Below are 23,857 nucleotides of genomic sequence, written 5' to 3' on the forward strand. Positions count from 1 at the left end.
GACTTTTATCACCGAAACAACACGGCCGAAATGTTGTGATGACGCAAACAGAAACCGCGACCTGCACGTGCACCTGCATAGCGCAGACCACGAGCTCCCCGCGACATTCACTCCACACCAGTGAGAACATTCTCTCTCTTCCTTTATTCGCAGCACTAAAGCGTCTCCTAACAAAGAGATTAAGACGGACCACGAAGTGAAAACAAAGAAAAGTACAGTCTTATAGAGTCTGTTAGCACACGTCTCACTGAGATCTATTCGGATCCTCTGCACTTCATCGCTAATGTGCTTGATCCACGTTATAAAGACCATTACTTGGATGCGGAAATAAGGCAGCGCGCATGAGAAATGATCCAGGCCACGCTGGATGCGCTGGATGTGAAGACAGAGAAGCGGCAAGCGCAGGAGACTGAGATCAGAGCGCAGAAAAAAAGACTCGTCTCTGCACCAGATGAGGGGCATGCATGCACCCTCGGTGTCTGATGTGTTCAGTGGAATTCTGCAAGAAAGTGCCTCTAATAATAATAATACGTTGACTATTTTGTTCTCAGGCTACTATATATGTGACATTATATATATATACACACACACACACACACACACACACACATATACATACATAATATCAGATTGTAGCCATTTTTCTGCTAGATTTCTGCTTTAATTTGATAAAAATGTTTATTTATGCCCTGGCCCTATTTAAATACACTCTCTCAAATATTTCTCAAATGTCAGGCAGAAGACAAGCTCAACTGCTCAACAGCTAGATGGTTATCTGTCTGAAGTCCCCATCCCCAGAAGTGATAACAGTCTTGCCTACTGGAGAAGTAATGCACTTTCTAGTCCTACAGAGAAAAAATTAAAATGCACTTCACCTAAATGCACTTTGTTTTTATGAGAGAACAGTTAATTTTAAAACCTTTCTGCAGGCCAGTAGGCCTGTACATTATTATTTAATATACACATGAGTGGGATACATTTTTAGTTTGAATTTTATTTTATACTGTGCATTGTTGCAATGTGCTTAATAAATATTTGCATAATTTGTAATTATGTATTTTTATGTTTTTTATAATTTATGTAATTGTAATTATCTTTGAAACTTTAATATTAATTTATGAAATTGCAATGTCTTAATTTTAGTAAAGTTAATACACGGTCATAGCAATAAATGCAGTGGTACTAATAATTGGCATAATTTATTTCGGTGTTTCGGCCTTGGTTTTCTCTTTTTCGGTCAAGAATTTTCATTTCGGTGCATCCCTAGCTGAAAGGGCTGGCTGTTCACAGAGTGCTGTATCAAAATATATTCATAGAAAGTTGACAAAGGAAAAAGTGTGGTAGGAAAAGGTGCACAAGCAAAAGGGATAACCACATTGTCAGGATAAGCTGATTCAAGAACTTGGGAGAGCTTCAAAAGGAGTGGACTGAAGCTGGAGTCAGCACATCAAGAGTCACCACACTCAGACCTCTTCAGGAAAAGAGCTACAGCTGTCACATTCATAGGACCAAACCACTCCTGAACCAGAAAAAAAGTCTTCTTTCGTCTTTTCAGATGAAAGTAAATTTTTAAATCAAGGTCTGGAGGAAGTCTGGAGAAGCACAGAATCCAAAGTCCAGTGTGAAGTTTCTGAAGTCAGAGATGATTTGGGTGTCGTGACGTCTGCTGGTGTTGCTCCATTGTGTTTTATCAAGTCCGAAGTCAATGCAGCCATCTACCAGGGGATTTTGGAGCACTTTATGCTTCCGTCTGCTGATAAGCTTTATGGAGATGCTGACTTCATTTTGCAGCAGGACTTTAGCACCTGCCAGTAGAGCCAAAACCACTTCCAGGTGTTTTGATGACCATGATATCACTGTGCTTCACTGGCCAGCCAACATGCCTGACCTGAACCTCACAGAGAATCTATAGGGTGTTGTGAAGAGGAAGATAATTTACATCTGGCAAACAATACAGAGGAGCTGAAGTCCGCTATCAAAGCAACCTGTGCTTCATTAACGCCTCAGCAGTGTCTCAGACTGATCGCCTCCATGCCACGCAGCACTGAAGAAGTGATTCATGCAAAAGGAGCCCCGACCAAGTATTGAGGGCATAATTAAACTGCTTGAACATTTGTGTTTTCTAAATCTTTTTTTTTTTTATTGATCTTTGAGAAAAAAGTTTGAGATCATTTTAAATTTTCCTAAGCTAAGTCAAGTCATAACAATCAGAATTAAAACAAAAAACGCAATGAATGCAATGAATGAGTGCAATGAATATAGAATATAAGGAAAGTTTTTAAAATTAAATTAAAAAAAAAAACCTTTCCATGATATTCAATTTTTTTTTAGATGCACCATTTGTAGCAATAGGCAAAAACACATTGTATGGGTCAAAATGATCGATTTTTTTTTTATGGCAAAAATCATTAGGATTTCAAATAAAGATCATGCTCCATGAATATATTTTGTAATTTCTTTACTGTAAATACAAAAAAAAATGTTTGTTTGTTTGTACCCACAGTTTCCAGGGCCCGTATTCACAAAACATTTTAACGGATCACTAAGAGTTCTCCTAAATAGCAGTAAAAGTTTTAGCGCAGAGGCAAACTTTGCTACGGATGGTGTCAGCATGCTTATAAACTATGCCCACAGTGATTGGCTGATAGTCTCTGTCAGAGATTTATTCATAGAAATATTGCAGAGCACAGTGTTATGTTGCCATATTCAAATAAATATTTAAAAATAAAACTGATAATTGGCATATTCAAATAAAGATTTTAAAATGCAGGGTATCAAAGTCAGCTAATTGTCAGCCTCCTACACGTATGCTTCTCATAATTAGTGAATATTCATATAAACACAGCCTTTTAAATAACAAGAGTAAAATAATCCTGGCTGATGTTAAGACATGCAAACCTAAAAGAAAACTGGAGGCAAGAACATTGCCCAACTGGTTAATGAAACAAGGATATAATCAAAGGAAAATCTGAAGCAACCAAAGGCGGTGTCTTTATAAAAGCTCATTATGATCAAATATTTCGACAATGTTTACAGTTCAAGGCAGATTGCAGGCAGCAACAGCTATTTTAGGATCGTTTGTGGCTTGGTCTTAGTGACTCAGGACTCCTCTTCCCAGCTCCTAACCTTTCACAGATTCAGGAAATAGTTTGAGACCTTCAAAGCTTTGTGAAACACTCCTAGAGAAAAACCTACATTTAAGACCGACACACCCATTACTTTTAAGAATTTCTCCTTAATCTAGCAAGATATGACTACTTTTAGCCTTACGATGTTTTGTGAATACGGGCCCAGATTTTCAAATAGTTGTATCTCTGTCCTATCCTATCAAACCATACATCGATGGAAAGCTTCTCTATCCAGCTTTCAGATTATGTACAAACCTCAAATTGGAAACATTGACCAGTCATGTGTTGGGAGTACAGAGCATGTTTAAACTTAAGAAGCACTCAAGGAGCGTCTCTACAGCTGCTGAATCTGTTGGTCATGCACATTAACTCACACACACACGGTGACACCGGACTCGATCTCCAGTGGCATGGCCACATACTCACGTTCCTACACCAGACACGACTGATTTTTATGCAGCTTACAGTTCATTATGAAAAAGCTTTTGTTCTGTTAAATGTTCCTGCAGTATTTTAGCTGAATTGTAATTATAAATTATCGAATGGAACACAAAATATCAATAGGAACTCTAAATGTAAAAGTCTTGCAAAATCCCTCGTAGCAACGCTTCAAAGTTTGAAAATACAACTTCCAACTGATCTTGATTACTTTTTAATTAACTGGAACAAAAAATGGCTTAAGGCTTGAATAGCTCTGCTCCCAACCACTAGAACATGAAAACAACTTTTACTCTGATTTCCGATCACACTGAAGAAAAATGCTCTCTTTTGTCTTAAATCTTGTTTTATGAGAAACTGATCAAATCAGAGTTTGATTAATCTAGAACGAGCACCAGCCAATGGGCTCAGGAATATGAGCTTAATTCAAAGGGAGAACAAGCTCCATACCCCACTGACATGTTTATTCTCATTTAAAGCATAGGCTCCTGAAAACATGACTTCTTGTGTTAAATTGGCATTTCAAGTAAATGCATCTGGATTTAAGGATGTTTAGATACAAGACACAAATAGTGAGGGAGAGGTTCATTGTTTTCCAGTGCATGGGAGATTTTTGACTGTTTTATTCAGTTTGAGGAAGGGTGAATGAGACATTTGGAGACCTGCAGAATGTTATGATATTTATTGAGTAAGCTTTGTTTATCAACATGTCTGTTAAGGGAACAAAGTGAGCATCCTGCTTTTTGTGGTGGATTGTGGGATTTTTAGGGACTTAATGTAGCAGAGTGATTGTGTGATTGAGAAAGCCCTTGATGAGTGCCCTAACACTGAACTAGGGACGCACACAGTAACAGCATACAGTATGTGTTATTACCCACTTTAATGGCATAATACAACACTTATAAGCGGATTAAAATGATTTTCCTTGAATTATTTATTTAGGTCGTGTTAATTTCTTACATCTGAAAAGTGCTATTTGCTAAAGGAAATACCTGAGTGTGAAACTATTTCTGAAAACAAAAAAAAGCTTTTTGAAAGAAATATTTATTTTGATTCCTTCTTACCAGTAGTCCCCCTTTCAGAAAATAACTGAAATGCATGAATTTTATTTTGCATGAAGAATGTTAGTCTCCAACCACAACTGTAACAAACACACCAATATCTAGACCACTGGCTTACGTTTCATTCAACCAATTCAACTACGAATAAAGCAAAACCTACTACATCCATTTACGCTGTAACTTGAGTGAGATTTCCATCTGTTCAGATGATGAACCATTAGAAGAGGCGTCTTGTAATTTCTAGGAATCTGAATTATTGTGGACTAAACCTTTTAAAGCGGTTCAATTTTAAATCACCCACTCTTTCGATTTCATTGCGATGTCTTAAAATACTTTCTCTTCAGAGACAGAGCTTATAACGAAGGTTTTAACACATGATGACGTTGTTGTGAGCATTACAGATTAGGAAGTCTGACAAAAACATGACGGCCCCTCCAAATCCACCCTATATGAGAGCCACAGTCATAGCTACACAGATAAACAAGAGTCGCTGAGGTCTTTTACACGCAAGTACTGCTGGGAAGGGGCTGAAGGATGTCGTGTCTACGTAAAAAATAAATAACTCAAAGTGACATTATAAAAGCAAAAGGTGCTCTTAATGTGATTTGCATTTGTTAATGTATACATCTATTATAGCGTAACTGAAACTTGTTAAAAATATTCACAATCGATTCATACTTACTCAATTCAGTGCAAAAAAATAAAATAAAAATACATGTAAGGCATGACTCGAGAGCTCAGAAACGATTGGCAGTATGTGCACGTTCACCGTGTTGTTAACGTTTCATTTTACACAAACACTGAATTTGGTAGCGGTATTCACAAAAGTGAGGAACGCCGAAGACACCGGGGTCTTAGAGAAAATGCTCTGGTTTAAATCGTACGGTTTCAGATACCACAACAGTACTGCTCAAAGTAACATCATGATGGGTATAAAACGGTAAGGTGCAGTAAAATATGCTGTCTATCCTGAATAAGGTCTGTGATGATGCTCAGACCAGGAATATATCACCCATAAATGTCATTATAAACCCATGTCATTTTCTTCCATGGAGCACAAAATCACTGCAATGCTTTTCCCATTTAAAAGTTTACAGTGACCAGCTCTCAAAGTCCAAAATGAACACAAAAAGTGCACAAAGTCTATTCACTATGGTGCTTTTTCATCCTTTTTGAAGCCTGACGGACAGTTGTCAGTAGATGCTATTAGTTAATGAAAGAACGTTCTGTGAAACGTCTTTTATCCTCTAGAGAACACAAGGGCGAGTACATTTTCATTTCTGGGTGATCTATTCCTTTAATATAGAGGATACGACTTGCTAACAGAATTTAAGCAAAGTATAAAAATATAGGCATCCCTGTTTTCTTTAAAGACGGTGAGAGGTGTGACATGATCATCTTGACCAAGACCATACTGTTCTGTGACTAATGTTTCTTTACACATTAAATCAGTGGTTCTCCGCTTCAGTCCTCGGGACCCACTGCTCTGCACATTTTGTGTGTTTCTCTTTTCAGACACACTCAGTTCAGTTCATGGATCTCTCTCCTAAACGAACTGACGGTCTGTATCAAGTGTGTTAAATAAGAGAGACAAATGTGCAGAGCAGTGGGTCTGAGAACTGAAGCTGACAAACACTGCATTAAATAAGAGGGCTGTAAATCACACATGGAGCAGAAAGAAAGAGCGTTATAGCAGGGTTTCTTTGTGATGCCGCATTATGTGTTGGTTCTTTTCCGACGGCCGTCTGAAACCCTTCTTGCAATAGTCACACCTGTGCGGATAGTCTTTAGTGTGGATGGATATGACGTGCCGTTTGAATCCCGAAGCGTCTGTAGTGTTGTACTCGCAGTATTGGCACTGATAGACCTTGCGACCGCTGTGCGTCTTCATGTGCTTCTTCAGTTCGTTCTGATGCCTGAATCCGCGCTTGCACCGCTTGCACTTAAACGGCAAGTCCTTGGTGTGAACGGACAGAATGTGTCGGCTGAGCGCGAAGGGGTCCGACGTCTTAAACTCGCAGTGCCTGCACTGGTGCACTTTATTCCCCTTGTGCGTTTCTGCGTGCTTCTTCAGTTCGGAGGGTCTGTGGAAGCCCTTCTCGCAGACGTCGCACTTGTGCGGGAAGTCTTTGGTGTGCACCGAGATGATGTGCCGCTTCAGGTCGCTGGAGTTGGTGCTCTTGTGTTCGCAGTGTGGACACTGGTGAGTCTTATGGCCCTGGAAGATCTCCGTGTGCCTCTGGAGCTCCTTGTCGTCGGCGAAGGCCTGCGGGCAGTGGCCGCACTTGAAGGGCAGGTCAGTGGCGTGTTTGCTCTTTATGTGAGTCTTTAGATTGGACTGGTCAGCACAGTGGAAGTCGCAGTGCTCGCAATGGTAGGGCTTCTCGCCCGTGTGCGTCCGCATGTGCTTCTTGAGCTCCGATGGGTGCCGGAAGCCCTTGGCGCACTCGACGCAGACGTGAGCGAAGTTTTTGCTGTGCACAGCCAGCAGGTGGCGGTTGAGGAGGCCCTGCTCGGCCGTCTCGTACTCGCAGTACTTGCACTTGTGCAGCTTGGGCTCCTTGTCTCGCAGGATGAGCTTGTTGGAGCTGAGCGGGCTGGCCTCGTGATAGTGCCGCGTGTACTCGGTGTACTCCGGGATCTTCTCGCTCTTGATGATCAGCTTGTGGCTCTCCAGGTGGTTGTGGAAACTCACCTTCTTGTTGGTGGTGAAGTCGCAGTCGGTGCACTGGTACTTCTTCTTGAAAATGTGGTCTGGGTGATTCTTCATGTGGCGCTTCAGGAAACCGCGTGATTTGAACTTCTTGCCGCAGATGTGGCAGGGGTAGACGGTCAGGGGCTGGCCGTCTGGACCGATGATCACAGCTGAAACAGAAAGAGAGCATGGACTTCTGTTGTGAGACAGGATATCCAACAAGAAAAAACATGCATTTTTGAGGAGGCTTTAGGACCAGACTGAGGGGGTCAACTTCACCATCAAAGGGATCATCGGATGCAAAATTTACTTTTACGTGGTGTTTGAAGTGAAATGTGTGTTGGCTGTGTGTACACTAGGAGTGTTGAAATTAATCTTTCCATCATAATGCAGATGTGGACGATTCTGCATCAATGCAGTAACAGACCATAACTGATTATAGCCTACTGACGTCATTCACATATGTGCTTGTCACGCGAGTATTAAAAATGCACTTTCTATTTGTAATCTGATTAAATCTGATATTATTGATGCCGTTTAGAAAGCAGTATGTATTAGCTGCATTAAACTGTCATGTACTGACAGACCTTCACGTCCTGAAGCTCGCGGCTGCGATTAAATGCACTTGCAACTCCAAATACTTTTATGATCCGAAATTAATGTGTAAACAGTTAGTTATGCTTTCAGAACAGGACAAAAGATCGGATATGTTGAAACAGATCTGTGCATTAGTGTGAATGCAGTAGGGCTGTCAAAATGGCTGAAGAACTAAATTCAAATTGTATACTTATATATTATCAAAATTCTAATTATATTCATATTTAAAATGCATAATTTCAGTTAGGGTGAAGAAAAGCTTTTGTTTTCTCTCCTGAGGCCACAAGAGGGCGCACTGAGCAAAATATTACTGCACGTTTATTGAAAGCATTAGAATACATGACTGTGAAGTGAATGTTTAAAAGAATGTTTATAAACCAATTATAGTAACAAAACAGCATCATGTGTGCATGCATAGTTTAATACAAAGGGGTGAAAGCCAATCACACAGAGTATATTTTTCATTTAAAAACATGAGATGCAGTGGGATTGGGGGGAAAGAAACACCATAAAGTCTCGAGATGTGTTTTTAAAAAGTAAAATTTACATTCACTTTACATGGCTTTCTAAACATGCGGCTCTCTTGTGCAAGACGCGAGTGCAACGGGGATAGAAGATGTTCCTCTAGAAACATGCGAAATAAGCGTTCTGTGTGAACGGCTTGGTTTCAGTTTTGATGTAAACAAGATCTTCTCCACATTGATGTTCTCTTTTTCCGCAATATTTTGAAAGAATATCATCAAAGCATCTTGTGCACCACTGACCAAGGCCAAAATACACCTCGCATTATGTCATTTGCGTCATCAAGAGGGCTAGCGGACAGTCATGCACTCCGCCCGCGTGCAGGCAATTTTTCAGACCGTGCAGACGGTGCGCGTACAACAGCGCACGCACGAGGTGAATGATGAGACAGAAGTGGCTCTTCTGAAAGCTGTGCAGATGCTGCTGGGTGCAGGACAGAACGGAGCACGGAATGTGAATGTGAATCCATGCAACGTTTTTGCATTCGAATGTGGATTTTTATTTTCAATTTGACGAATATTCCAAATTCGTATTATTTTTTGACAGCCCTAGAATGCAGCCTATTAAAGCTGCCACTGTCTATGATCTCATCAGTAATAATCAAACAGCAATAATATTGAGCAAAAATGAAAAACCCATGACTACAATTATCTGTGAACTTTCGGATACTTAAAGCACTCTTAGATACTGAAAGAATATTTGTTTTATGCTATATAAATTTTTTATGAAGACCCTAAAGAATCATAGCGACTTTAACAACTACTGGTTTCGTCTGGTCAAAGGGGAACTGGCCCCCCAACTGAGCCTGGTTTCTCCCAGTTGGGGTCACTTCATCTACAGCGATATCGTTGACTTGATTGCAAATAAATGCACAGACACTATTTAACTGAACAGAGATGACATAACTGAATCCAATGATGAACTGCCTTTAACTATCATTTTTGCATTATTGACACTGTTTTCCTAATGAATGTTGTTCAGTTGCTTTGCAATCTGTTTTGTGCTATGTAAGCGTATATAAATAAAGGTGACTTGACTTGTGGAAAATGAGCATCCGATGACCCCTTCTTGACCCCTTTTTTGTTTGTTTTGCTATTTTCACAATGTATTTGAATGTTAACCTATTATTTATAAATGTAAACTAGGCTTGTACTTAACAAGCATTCGCATATAGACGGAAAAGATCATCCTCTTCATAACAGCAGAAAGGACCGGTATACAGTCTATTTAAACTGACCAGTGTAACCTTTTAAATGTTCAGTTGACTGTATTTTATTTTGATAATAAACAGACTGCAGTGTAAGTTTGAATCGCTAGAATATACGTGTGCACCAGGCCCCGGCGCGTGACAAAAAAAATAAATAAATAGTTTACTTTCATTTGTGCACACTAACAATAAAAACAGAAGATTTGTGCTTTTATAAAATAAAGTAAACAAACTGAATGCATTGTCATCCTTTTTTTCTGTGAACTTGTTTATGGAGCGCCACACTTCTGTTTTAAATCAGTTATCTTAATTATTTAAGTCAGATGTATTTGGCATATTTGCAAAAAAACAATTATGAAAAGAAATTGTTATTTTTATGTTAGGCCTATTACTTATATAGGCTGTACATTTTCCTTAAAGCATCCCGTTATGTCCCAGGGCTTGAGAACCTGTGCCTTAGCTAGGTCCATGCAGAAACTTGTGAATGAAATCACTGAATGCTCCGGGAAAACGTATTAATCAGTGTCGGTCACAGCGCCTATTAATTGCAGTTTTGAATCCAGCAGTTATTTATTTACAAATGATAAGCTCTGATTATGACACGTGTGGTATAAAAGCTTTCTTTATTAGAGGAATAATAGGTTCACTGTAAAATGTTCGAGATATAGCATTCGTTTATGTGGCTTTGTTCTGGTTTGCCGGTTTCTTTTCCTAAATCTTCTAATTTCGCAGGTTTATTTTATTATCTTTCGTTTTTAATCGCATCTCTTACTGTGTGTGGTAAACATGGGAAGGGAAAAGAACAAGTTGTTGTTGTTCATGTACAGGCACTAGCAGCGGATCATACCTGTCTGGCACTGGCGTGTCTCTCCTCTCCTCTTCTTCCTGATCTTTTGTTTAAGTGCTCTGCTTGTGCTGATGCTGTCAGAGATCTGCAGGTAGGGAGTGGCTGCACCGTTCTTACTTTCAAGACTGCTTCCTGTGGGAAAGCCATGCCTGGTAAGCAGTTTGGATTGGACATGTACACGCTATAAAAGCACTAAAAGGAAAGGAGAATATTTCTATAAGTGTTAAGTTAGATGAGCGATCGTGACTGTGAGCCAAAACTCTGTCATCAGTTATTGCAGGGTTTCCAAGTTGTGAGTTTGCAAACCTAATAATTCAGTGGTAAAAATGTTACATTTAAATTAATAAATAAGATTGCAATAAATACATCGAATTGCAAAAGAATGTGATTCAGTCTGATGTGCTGCTTTCACTTTAAAGTAAGGCTTCAAAGTCAAAGAAAATATGAATTCTGTTTGCTTGCTTTTTTTAGTCTAAATAAAAAAAAAGGCTTAGTTGTTTGTATTTTGGAAAGATTAAAAATGAAGATCCTCAAAATAAAATAAAATGTATAAATTAGCAGTATATTATTTTGTGATTTTAAATTAATGATTATAAAATATACTGTAAAAAATATATAAGATTTTAAATACTTAATATAAAAACAATCAATATAAGACAATAACTAAACAAAATACTTTTCCTGTAATGTCATGTGACCATTAACCATCACCGGAGAACCATGCAATTTATTGTTATATTATTGAAATTTTAACTTAAGTATTTTCTCGACATTCACCAGTAATTTAGTCAAAAGGATTCTGCTGAAACCTTACCCTGAACTATCACAAACATGGTCATATTTGGAGTACCTTACTAGAGTGTGATACTATCACGCTACACAGAGTTCAGTTAGAATTTAGTCACTTTGATTAACTATTCATATAAAGCAATTTCTATCTCTCCTGCAATATAAATAAAGTGAAGGACCGTAAGCAGTGGCCCAGGCAGCAGGAACAAAGGTCTTGTTGACCGGTGCGTCCTCCAGCTGTGCTTCAGTGATAGCAGGAGCTTCCTCCTCCCCAACAATGACCTCCATATACACCTGGTCAGTCATCTCTGAGCAGTCTACATTCAGGACAGAGAACAGCATAAACATAACTCACATCTCTGAGGTGAGGCATGTGCCTGTTACTCTTCTTAAAGAGAGATGGAGAACTCACTGATGTCCTCGTGTCCTTGGCTGGTGTCCTTTACAGCCATGTAGACCATCTTCTCTCTGGTCAGTCTTCCTGAAGCGGCCGGCTCCAGCGCTGCGTGCCCATTGGGGAAATCACTCTCCTCCACCACCTCTGTGCTGCCTACAACTCAACCCACAGAGTCATTACTGTCACTTTGAGTCAAAAGAGCTTATACAGGAAACACAAAATGAATCCCTGTGGCTCCTGATGATATGAGGAGGTATTATGAAGCGAAACGATCTCTCTGTGCAATAAACTGAACACTATTTACAACATATTAGCTGTAATCCAGAGCCTCAAAGCCTGTCAAACAGCACCTGATTCCTGAACTAAGTAGCAAGCAGCAGTATGGAATCCTGGGCTGAAACGATTAGCCGACATTATCGACAATAAAAAAATTGTTGACATATTTCTGTTGTTGAGTAGTCATTTGATCTCATATGAGCTAATATAAGAGCTTGCAATAATGTGGTTTGACCAGTGTGGCGCTGTATCGAAGATTGTAACTCAGCTCTCCTGGATGCAATTCAAGAGAAGAAGACAGCGCTTCAGAGCAAACGCAGAAGAACCAGAAGCTGCTAAGCTGCGTTTGGATGAATATGTAAACAAATGCTGTGCTTTGCTCTCAAAAACAAAATAAACACAATAAGATCTAACAGCAGTGAGAAAACAGCAGTTAAGAAAGCATCGGATGACAATTTTTTTAATGGTACTTTATGCAGTAGAGATCCTTAAATCAAGCAGCCTTAAATTATTAAACATGAAAAACCAGAGTCAGTGTCACTTTCAGTTTGAATTACAACTTGGTTTTCAGTTATAAAATCTTATTTTTAGTGGAGGAAAATACCACTTCATAAGTGAAATAATCAACAATTAGTCGATTAATCGTTGTAATAATTGTTAGATTAATCGATAATCAAAATAATCATCTGTTGCAGCCCTAATGCAATCAGCTTGAAGTACTGATGTGAAATGTGTTCCTTACCTATTTCCACATCTTCATCTCCATCTGCCTTAAAGATGTAAACTTTAATGACCTCGGAGCTGAACTCATCCTCTTTCGAGCTCTCGTCATCGTGGTCCACGTCTGCAGTGATCTTTAAAGGTGCGTCTCCAATGTCTAGCTTTTCCCCAACCTCATCCACTGCACAGAAGACACACATCAAACACTGCTGTGGATCCAATCAATCCATCCACAGGGCTCCACAATGCAAGCATTTCACTGCATCTGTGACTGAAAATAGGGGTGTATGAACTGGAATATGTATTTAATACAATTTCTAAAAGAGCCTAACTTACACAGTAGTCTATAACAAACTTACTCATTTCTTCCAGTTATTTGTGGAAAAACAAAGACAGATGAGAAGCTGTTACCACCTTATGATGCAATGACACTGCAGCAGGGCCCTATGAAATCAGGTTTACTTTTCCTAAATTCCGATTGTTTTTTTTTGTTTCGGTTTTTAATTAATTCTTCTGGATTCCGTTTTTTCAATTTTTTTTTTCTCGACTCCTTTTTAATAGTTAAAATAAAGTATTTATCAAAAAGCATGTCTAATTAATTCAAATCATGAAACTTACACATTTTCACATCAATTATACATTATTTTATTTTTTCCTCACCATATTTTTTAATTGTTACCAAATTCTGTTTTAGAATGTCTGATGATTAAAACAACCGATTTTTTTTTTTTACACAGAGTGCAGTAGCTAATACAATCTTTCATAGACGCGTTTAAACACAATAAGTGTAAGAAACACATTATTCAATGCTTTTTACATTTGCATTAACTTCTAGATTTATATATTAAGATGCACAAGCAAGTGGCAAAACATTTAAACTACTTCATTATCACATTCTAAATGAAAACTTACTACTGACTCAAACTGTCAGCTCTGCTGCCTTTTCTTTTGCTTTTAAATCTTTATTATAATCCTTCCAGCGGTTCATAAAGAATTTGTTTTCTTACCTCCACGAGTGCCTGGTTTCTCTAAAAGTGCTCTTTTCCTTTAAACCTAGCCAGAAAACCATAGCCTGTGTGCTGACTGTAAAACACAGGAGACTTTAATTCTATGCATTTACGATGTAATTTCCACATTTGTGTCAATCCATGTTCATATTTACAGCAGACAATGCGCTGTTGCATTAATTCAGCGCTTGCAGCGAAGCAAAAAATAGACTCAGTGCGGAAACTATCCTTGCACTGCTTTGCATTCTGTTAAATTAAATTATTGTGCTTCAATGTGTCCTTATTTTCCCTTGTTAAGCTACAACAAAATCAGAAAAATTTGCATTGCACCCCTAACTAATTTTTTTTATTTTTCAACTTTTCCATCAGCCCTGATCCATCAATCCATGCAACAGCAGACTCACAGGAGATCATGAGGTAGTCCTCCGAAGTGCTCTTCACATCCTCCTCTTCATCCACTGCTTTAATGACCGTCTCTGTGTCCGTCACCATGACCTCTGCGGTCACCAGCTCGTGGTCCAGCGGGCTCTGAACGTGAGGAGACATGAGCTCAGCCACAAACACCTGATCGGGCACCGTCTCCTCCACCAGGTCAGCCGTGCCGCCCAGAGCCTCTTGGATGGCCACCTCGGCCCCCAGGATGTCAGGTCCCTCCACCACCTCAGCCTCCAGCATGATGCCCTCGTCCGTCACCATCACGGCCTCCGGCACTGACACCACGATGTGCTCGCCGTCGATGTGGGCCAGGCCTCCCATCCCTGCATCACAACACAAACATTACTCTGACTCCAGATCTCACATTTGATATTTCATTCTACTAGTGGGTGCAGGACACTGTGGTTCATTCACAGCAGTGAGGAGAGCTAAATAAAGTGAGCTGGGACATACAGTATTATACCCAAACATTCTTCATACAGTGGACACGCAGTAAAACTGATCAAAGTTTGGGAGCACTTTGACCTCACCATGTTTTAGTTAAGTGTTTTTTCTTTAATTGCTAATGAGATCTTTTTATACCAAAGACTGAACAAAATGAAGCATTGCTTGGGAACTGTTTGAGCTAAACTGGTATCATCTAATTTTGCTCTTAAATTTAACAGCTGGCTGCTATTCAACCGAATCCATCACACACCTTTCTATCAAAGTTACCTGACATTATCAAGATGAATTTGTTCTGACACAGTTTAACTCGGAGTTCTTCTCATATTTTATAAACAGTTTCTAAACTCTAGTGAATAAACTGAGATAATGTGAGAAAGGTATATGAATATATTTTGGTTTGACTGTATGGTTGATGAATACTGAGGTGTTTCTTTCTAAAGTCCTGTCATCATTTACTCACACTCATGTCCTTCCAAACCCATAAGGTTAATCTTAGAAACACAAATGAAGATATTTTTTAATCATACATGAAAGGTTTCTTTCTCTCTACTGAAAATAAAGGTTACCAAAACTTTAAAAAATCATAAAGGTGGCAGTACACAAGAATCCATGTGTACTGATCAGTTCAAACCACGTCATGTGAAGAGACATGATAGCTACAAGATTACATGGATATTAAATCTAGAAACAGAAACCTCTCAGACAGAGATGCACACTTGAAAAACAAAAAGGTGACAAAGATGTGACTCCCAATCCCAATTTCGGTTGTTATAACACTTGGGATGTTTGGACTGCACAGAGAAGTTAAGTATACTTTTAAACACATAATATTTTAAACACTAGTTTATTTATTTATTTTCCAAGATGATCACTTTAAAGAGGATCAGCATTTCTCATTTTCACTCACGGAAATAAGATGAAAAGGTGCCAAGCTTAAGTGGATGATTTCTGCCACATGGTGGAAAACAAACACTTTTCAAATGAAAAAGACATGCGTGTACATCTCTAACCAGCAGATGGCAGCAGAGGATTACTCTTTACCTCATGTGCCATTTCCACTCCCTGATGTTGTGCTTTTGGATCATTGTAAAATAACTATTACAACAAAAGCGTCCAGTCATAGCAGATCTTCGTCAATCATTGCAATTTCAGGAGTGACTCGTGGAACAATTTAGCAGAGCCACTCCTGTAATAAAACACAATTGTTATTAAAAGAGAGAGCACCATTATTTGTAAATTATGACAATTTTCATTTTTGGGTGAGCGAATCCTTTAAGTGACGGCCAGTGTGTGTGCTTCTGGACACAGCACAGTTTAACGAGAGCAAAACAAAATGCACATAAAATAGCTGAAATCAAATAAACTGTTTATTTACACCCATCAAAATACTAACTGTGCAGGGAACTACACTGCCACCAAACTGGTCGCATATGCAACCTTTTGAAATGACATTGCGACGCTAATTGTTTTGAGGTTACAAATGTATCACTGATTATTTTTGTACCTACCTTATGTTTTAGGCAATATGCCATGATTTACTATGAGCATTTATTAAAACAGAAATGTGAATTTTAAGAATTTGTTTTGTAACGTGCTCTGAGCATTCAACATATCGAGTTGTCTCTGAACTGAGCATGTGGTGACTCGCTCTGTGTTCGGTGCGGAGAGAGAGAGAGAGACGTCTCACAGACAGCAACACTGAACCCAGCTCTCCTTCAGGACGTGCTCGTGCACCTGAACCAACAAATACAAATCACAGTTTAAACAAACAGAAAAGGATGTGAAAGAGCTCAATTCAGCAGCGCAGTGTTCTGGTGTTCAGGACACAAGCAGAGACGCATCTCAAAGTCTTCTTGCTTATGCACCGACAACAAATACAAACAAAATATGTCGAAATACCCGTCTTGGAAAGTGTGTTCGAAAAAGTATGTGGTTATGTCTTAAGTGAACGTAAAGAGTTGAGAAAGAAATGGGATGTGTATCATTATAATGGATGCGTTTGTCTCTTAAAGAGACGGTGCCTAATTTACTAGCTCTGCTGTCAGTGTCTTTACTGTAGGAAGATGAAAGTAAATCACTCACTGCTCTTGACTGAATTACTTTGTAGTTTTAACAAGAATTTATCCAAAGTCAATCCAAAAATCAGATATAATTGATTATATAGTTTTACTGATGGGTGCAGGACACTAGTTCATTTATGTGAGTATAGCAAAATACAGTGAACTGTGAAATATTATACCCAAAAATTCTTCATGCTGTAGAGCACCAGTGAAATTGATACAAAAATAAATAAATTAGGGACCTGACCATGTTTTGCTTAAGTGTTTCTTTCTTTAATTGCGAATGCAATGTTTTCACACCACAGACTGAACCAGATTAAGCATTGCTTGCTTGGGAACTGTTCAACAAAGTATTGATATTTGTGTGAATATTGTCATACTGACAGCTGTCTGAAGCTTTGGTTGATTCCATTATCTTTCTATCAAAGTTATCTGACATTATCAAGAGGTATTAGTTCTGTCATATTTTATTACCAATTTCTAAACTGCAGCAAATAAACTGTGATAATGTGAGAAATGTGTCTGAATACAGTTTGGTTTGACTGTGTATGTTATTTTACAGTGAAGACTATGCAGCGCTGTTTTAAATTAGTTTCTGGACACCTACGAATAAATGGATCGAACATACAGTAAATATTAAACCATTTCAGACAGGACCCCCTGTAGGACCTGCACCAGGGCCCCTCTCACCCCCGCTGCGGCCCTGGGTTAAGAGACCCCTGCACTGAGTGTACTGGAAGAAATAAAACAAGACATGTGGTTTAAAAGATGGCAAGTCAAATAAAAAGCACATCTGTATGCAATACAGTTTCATTATTATCCAGAGCGGCTTACTATAAAAGATTTGTGCGACCAAATCATGTTTTGCGCCAGTGACTGAGAAAGTTCGTCGTGCAAGTGCCACCAGTGGAAAAGGTTCGTGTAGTTCCCTGATTAAACTTTTAATCATGTTAAATCACAAACAAATAAACAAACATATAAAATCATCATTCAGTGCAGTGCTAATTAATCGACTCACTATTTCGCTGATGGTTCCTTACCAAAATCTGGCATAATCATGGTATGGGGCATGTTGAGATCCTTGTGAAGCTCCAGGATCCCTCCACCTTGATCCATGATCTGAGCGCGCTCCACAACACTACAACACACAGAGAACTAACACACATCAAGCACGGCGCTGAGCTACAAATGTTCATTTAAAACACAGCACAGTTCATTAATAATGAATCATCTCTTCCGTGAGAGCAAACGCTTGCTATTTAACACACCTTCACATCTGACAGCGGCTCCCTTCATGTAAAACCTTCACGAACATTAAACACGGCTGTGAATCTGACATCTGGGAGGAAAGTGTCTGAAAGAGACAAACACAGAAGGAAATATTTCATGCCATTTAAAGACAACCTCAGGGAGGTTTTAATTACAAATTATTGTTTGTTTGCAAATATAAAATTTGGAGAGAAAAATTATATCCTAAAACATAGATCAATGCATACAAGCATGGCAGCAAAACGAACTGTCGTATGGCTTGCCACAAAGAATCGGTTAAAGTGATGATTATGCATGTGTCTAAATTAGCAAGGAGACATCTAATTGTTTAGTAATAATCTGGTGTCGCTGCTGTGATGAAGTTGACGACGAGGACTCGCCATGAACACCAGAGAAATGCACATTTCATATGGATTACATATTCAGAGAGTAGCCCGTTTATTTTGGGTTGAATATGTTCGTTTAAAAGTAGACATTTCAAGCTTTCTGTAATATATAGCCTATACTTCCTTTTAAACCCACCGACTACAAGATTAAGACACTACCTGACCAAAAATATCACCCAAAGTTTCTACAGCTTTTTACTTAGCTATTTCAGAATCTGGAACAATGACTGGAGCTATAACTTGTTCCTGCAGTCGAACGATATGAATGTGTGTGATGTACGGCATGATAAACGCTCGTCACTTCCGCTGCCCAAACTTTGTCAGCCTGTGGGTCATTTGGTTTATTGTAAAACGATTGCACTGATTTGCATGTTTCTTGATGATGTGCTTTTTTCTGTGGTACTCACATGCACCATGTCGCATCACGTCATATTCTCCTCCATGTCCCACAGAAAAACTGCTCTCTCTGCTTCGCCATCTACAGGTCTTAACCAAGAGTATGCTGCGGTCCATCCGCTATTAAAAGAGCATCTTCTCTTTTTCGTGGCCATTAACCGAACAGCGCGCGCGTCAACAGTTTGATTGACGTACGAATCAGCCTATCGACTAGCGCTTTTATTGGTCTCCTCTGAATTATTGGACATAAGTTAACAGTACGCCTATGGACGTATCCGTGTATTTATTAGGCAGGGTCGAATGAAAAAGCGGGACAGATGCTCAATTTGCGTGAGGCGCGACAAAGGGTAAAATTGCTGTACAATGTAAAGCGGGACAGGTGGTCACTATTCGCGCCAGTTATTCAGCCAATAAAGTGTATGCCTATATATTTCAAAATCGTGTATAGTACTATATAAATTACAAAGGTTTAATTGGCATCTTTATTTCAAAGGACCTGACCGACCGCGACCCGAATATCATTAAAAATATTTTTGGATGACTCGTAACCGCGGGTGACCGGGAGATCATTTTGGATCAACCCGCGCATCACTGACAGTTATAAGGCCATCCTTAAAAATATTCTTGTTTGCCGTAACCCGACCGACCCTGTCAATTTAGGAACGACTCAATTTTTTTATTTTTTTTTGCTTTTAGTCCGACCGACTTGCCGATTGTAAATTTGCGTTAAGACCGACCAATTTTTTTTTTCTCTTCAAACTATTAACGCAAAAGCAATAAAATATTAATTATATTTAAGTAAGTATTCCCAGACAGCAATATAGTGTTAGTCCATTCGGCCCGGATCTGGGCCGACACTGCCGTAAATAAGTTCAAAGTTCATAAGTTCAAAGTCATACGGGTTCGGGCACCATAATACATCTAAAAAAACATCTAAAACAGCTCGACACCGCTTTAACTTGGCACAAAGTTCTGGAAAAACTGTGCCCAGATCTTTTCCCATCCCTTCTCCTGTCTAGTCTAAAACTCTGATGCACTCGTTCCTTATCCTGTCCATTCTTGTCACTCCCAAAGAGAACCTCAACATTTTCAGCTCTGCTAGCTCTAGCTCTGATTCCTGTCTCTTCCTCAGTGCCACTGTCTCTAAACCATACAGCAAGGCTGGTCTCACCACGGTCCTGTACACCTTCCCCTTGATTCTTGCTGATATGTTCCTATCACACAGAACTCCCGACACCTTTCTCCACCTATTCCAACCTGACTGCACTCGCTTCTTTACCTCTTTCGCACACTCTCCATTACTCTGGACTGTTGAGCCCAAGTACTTAAGTTCCTGTACCTTCTTCACCTCTTCACCCTGTAACCTTACTGTTTCACTTCCCTCTCTTTCATTCACACACATGTACTCAGTCTTACTACGACTGACTTTCATTCCTCTTCTCTCCAGGTTTTCCTACACCTGCTCCCTGCTCTCACTACAGATCACAATGTCATCTGCAAACATCATAGTCCAAGCAGACTCCTGTCTGACCTCCTTTGACAACTGGTCCATCACTATAGCGAACAGGAATGGGCTCAGAGCCGATCCCTGATGCAGTCCCGCCTCCACCTTGATCTCCTCTGTCCTCACCACTGTCCCGCTCCTCTCATACTTCTCTTCATACAGTACCACAGCTCTTCTCTTGGCACCGTGTCATACGCTTTCTCCAAGTCGACAAACACACAGTGCAACTCGCTCTGACCATCCCTATACTTCTCCATCAAAATTCTCAGAGCAAAAATTGCATCTGTTATGCTCTCTCTGGGCATGAAGCCATACTGCTGCTCACAAATATCCACTACCTTCCTTAACCTAGCTTCCACTACTCTTTCCCATAGCTTCATTGTATGGCTCCTCAACTTTATCCCCCTATAGTTGCTGCAACTCTGCACATCACCCTTATTCTTAAAGATCGACACTAACACACTTCTTCTCTATTCCTCAGGCATCCTCTCACTCTCTAAAACCCTGTTAAACAAACTAGTCAAAACTTCCACAGCTACCTCTCCTAGACACTTCCAGACCTCCACCGGGATGTCGTCAGGACCAGCTTCGAACACACGCATAACAGCAAATAATACTTCTGCACACTGTTTCTCTTTTTACAACAGAAATGTGAATTCTGCCGGTATTCAGACAGTCTCATGCATACAGATACAGGCTAGAATGGCCTAGTGCTGTCAAAATAGCTGAAAAACTAAATTCAAATTTTTTACTTAAATATGACTTATTAATTGTATTCGAATTTAAAATGCATAATAATTTCAGTTAGGGTGAAGATAAGCTTTTTGCTTCTCTTCTGAGTCCTCAAGATAGCGCATCGAGCAAAATATTACTGCACGTTTATTCAAAGCATTAGAATACATGACTGTGAAAAAACAACATAATATTTAAAATAATGTTTATGAACCAATTATTATTAATTAAGTTGCTTAAAGAACTATAAAAATAGCGTCATGTATGCATGCATTGTTAAATAAATAAAAAGGGCGGAAAACCAGTCACACAGAATTTTTTTTTTCATTTAAAAACATGAGATGCAGTGGGATGGGGAACAAAAACCCAACATAAAGTCTCGAGATATTTTTAGAAAATTAAATTAAATACATTAATTTTACATGTCTTTCTAAACATGCGGCTCTCTTGTGCGAGACGCGAGTCCAACGGTGTCCCTCTAGAAAATATGCTTTCTGTGTGAACGGCTTGGTTTCAGTTTTGATGTAAACAAGATCTTCTCCACATTGATGTTCTCTTTTTTTGTAGTGGCTTCAACTGGATAGGCTAACATAACCTTATAATGCAATGCCACATACATCGTCATCGCATCTCGTGCGCCACTGATAAAGATCAAGCATACTTCGGCCGTCCGCACACTGTCTGCATTATGTCCTTTTCATCATCCGTGCATTTTTTGAGAGAGATGAGACAGAAGATACTACGTGTCGAGCTTGTGCGCCTTTGAGAGTTGTGTAGACACAGCTGTGTGCGCGGCGAGATGGACTGGAACACGGACTGTGAAGTACCGGGACTCATAAGGCAGCTTCCTTATATTACCTATATTTGGTGTTATTTGCCGTATAAAACTTATTTAGACATGCAAAATCGATTTTACAATCGATTCAATGAACACTTGTCACTCAAATCAAGCAGGATTATTTTTCACAAAAGTGAGAACTCAAGAAAGCAACGTAAACGGTCTCTCATTTGTAGGTTGCACTGATACCTAGTGGTGGATGCAGGTAAAACAGTATAACAGTAACTCATTTTTTTTTCTTCTCACCTGAAATTCATGCAATAAACATGTTTTTGACAAAGATTTTAATTTGTTTGTGGTCTATATAGCCTGCATCAAAATTAAGTTTGCAATTATGCGCCCGAAGGCACGCAGTTACGTCACGATATGCTAGTTTGTTTAAAGGGTAACTAAACCCCTGGTCAGAGCCTGACTCCACCCACTGACAATATTTGAAAAATGCTGAAAAGTGGGCAGATCACAGCGGAGATAGAGGGGACGAACCGAGGGCGGGGCTGAGCGAGTGCGGCGTGAACCTGAGACTCGCAGTGACGGATTGATTGACAGCTGCTGTCAGAGACGCTAAAATGGAGAGTGACTGTAATGACGCAAGTAGCTTTGCAACAGAGCGATCATTTGAAGTAGAGGACTTTTCTCCCCCACCTTCACCTGAAGTGGAGGGTGTCGAGGTGTCTGTTCATATCAGTTCGAGCTGCTGGATCAAACTGCGGTCTTAACTCCCTCACCGCGTCGCTTTTCAGCGCGAGCTGTGTAGAGAAGCCCATTTCCACCTCCATTGCGTTGGACAAGCAATCCCGTGTAAAATGCAGTCTGCACACTCCAGCTCTAGGCTGGAACTCACGGTCTTCCAGGCCAAGTGCATGCAACCACTGGCTCCTAATTTTAAAGTCTGCTGGTAAACTATGCAGTCCAGCAGTGCTGTCACAACCAGCAACACACCTCCGTACCATCCTGACCACTGTACTAAATACAGATAAATCTACGCTAACTTGAAGATATAAATAACTATATAAATGCTATGCTAAATAGATGCTATATTAGTCTATCCTGGTCGTTACCAATACTCGCAATTCCAGCTCCCGACCCACTACAGTGATTTTGACAGAAAAAGATGGTTTTATACTGCCAAGGGCGTGGTAGCTCGTACCAAGGGGCGTGGTGAGCTGGAAACTGCTTACGTCACTTGCCACCGCAACATCCAATAGGAAAAATCAACTGCAGTAGCCACCGTTCAACCTGAAGAGGGCAGCACTCAGACGTTTTTACACCATATATTGTAGAATTAAAACACTTTATACTCAAATGTCAAAAAAGTTGGTGTCGGTGCTTTGATCAGGGCAGTGTTTTTGATGAAGATGATGATGAACTGGTTAATTCAAATTTACGAAGTCTACTACGACCACGACTTGTCTCATGAATATTAATGTTGTTACGCACCAGCGCAGTTACGACTGAGCGGCAACCTCCCGCTCTCTCTCGTGAGGCCAATAAGGACGTGACTAAAACTGCAATTCATCGACTGGCCGCTTGAGGCTTGCTGCAAATGAGAGTCAATACCATAGACTCCCCATGTTAAAATGCCCAACTTTACAGCAGAAGAAAACATGTTTTCAGTCTGGTGCAAAAAATGATTTTGGTCTATATAGCTAATTTTGCCTTTCATGACAACTGTGAGGGGGGTGAATTTTTTTATAACTCATCCGTTTAAATTATATTAAGCCTTAAAGTTCTGCATAATTAAGAGCGTGGCCACTTGAGTGACAGGTGAATTGCCACTGCTGTCACAGCCGTCGCGCTAGGTGGGCGTGGCTTCAGCAAACAGCTCCCGCCCTCCCATTTTCGATTGTTGTTCGGGAGAGTCGCGCGGTGACGCGCTGCCTAGATGGCGACGGCACTACGTCCATGAAAGACCTCATTAATATTCATGAGGCCAGTCTTAGCCATAGTAGGCTTTGTATTCGACAATAACCAGTCCATTCGTGAGAGAGTCTCTTCGAAACAAAGTTACGATCATTGAATCGCCTCAATACAATTAGAAACATGCACAAAATACAATATTAGGTTGTAAGATCCACTTTAATATAACAGAAGAAATACGCAGTTAAA

At 39.8% G+C, this 23,857-nt stretch overlaps 1 protein-coding gene across 1 annotated transcript; it reads right to left on the reverse strand.

Moving 5' to 3' along the window:
- Positions 1–6,228: 6,228 nt before the first annotated feature.
- On the reverse strand, positions 6,229–17,774 carry znf711 (zinc finger protein 711). The gene is made up of 7 exons (XM_059516566.1): positions 17,667–17,774; positions 14,089–14,442; positions 12,700–12,858; positions 11,697–11,834; positions 11,464–11,601; positions 10,496–10,627; positions 6,229–7,492 (listed from the first exon to the last, which is right to left on the reverse strand). The coding sequence occupies exons 1-7, from the start codon at positions 17,740–17,742 to the stop codon at positions 6,315–6,317; spliced, it is 2,175 nt and encodes a 724-aa protein (XP_059372549.1). The 5' UTR covers positions 17,743–17,774; the 3' UTR covers positions 6,229–6,314.
- Positions 17,775–23,857: the final 6,083 nt, after the last annotated feature.

Source organism: Carassius carassius, chromosome 29 (assembly GCF_963082965.1).
Source record: "Carassius carassius chromosome 29, fCarCar2.1, whole genome shotgun sequence".
Classification (NCBI taxonomy): domain Eukaryota; kingdom Metazoa; phylum Chordata; class Actinopteri; order Cypriniformes; family Cyprinidae; genus Carassius; species Carassius carassius.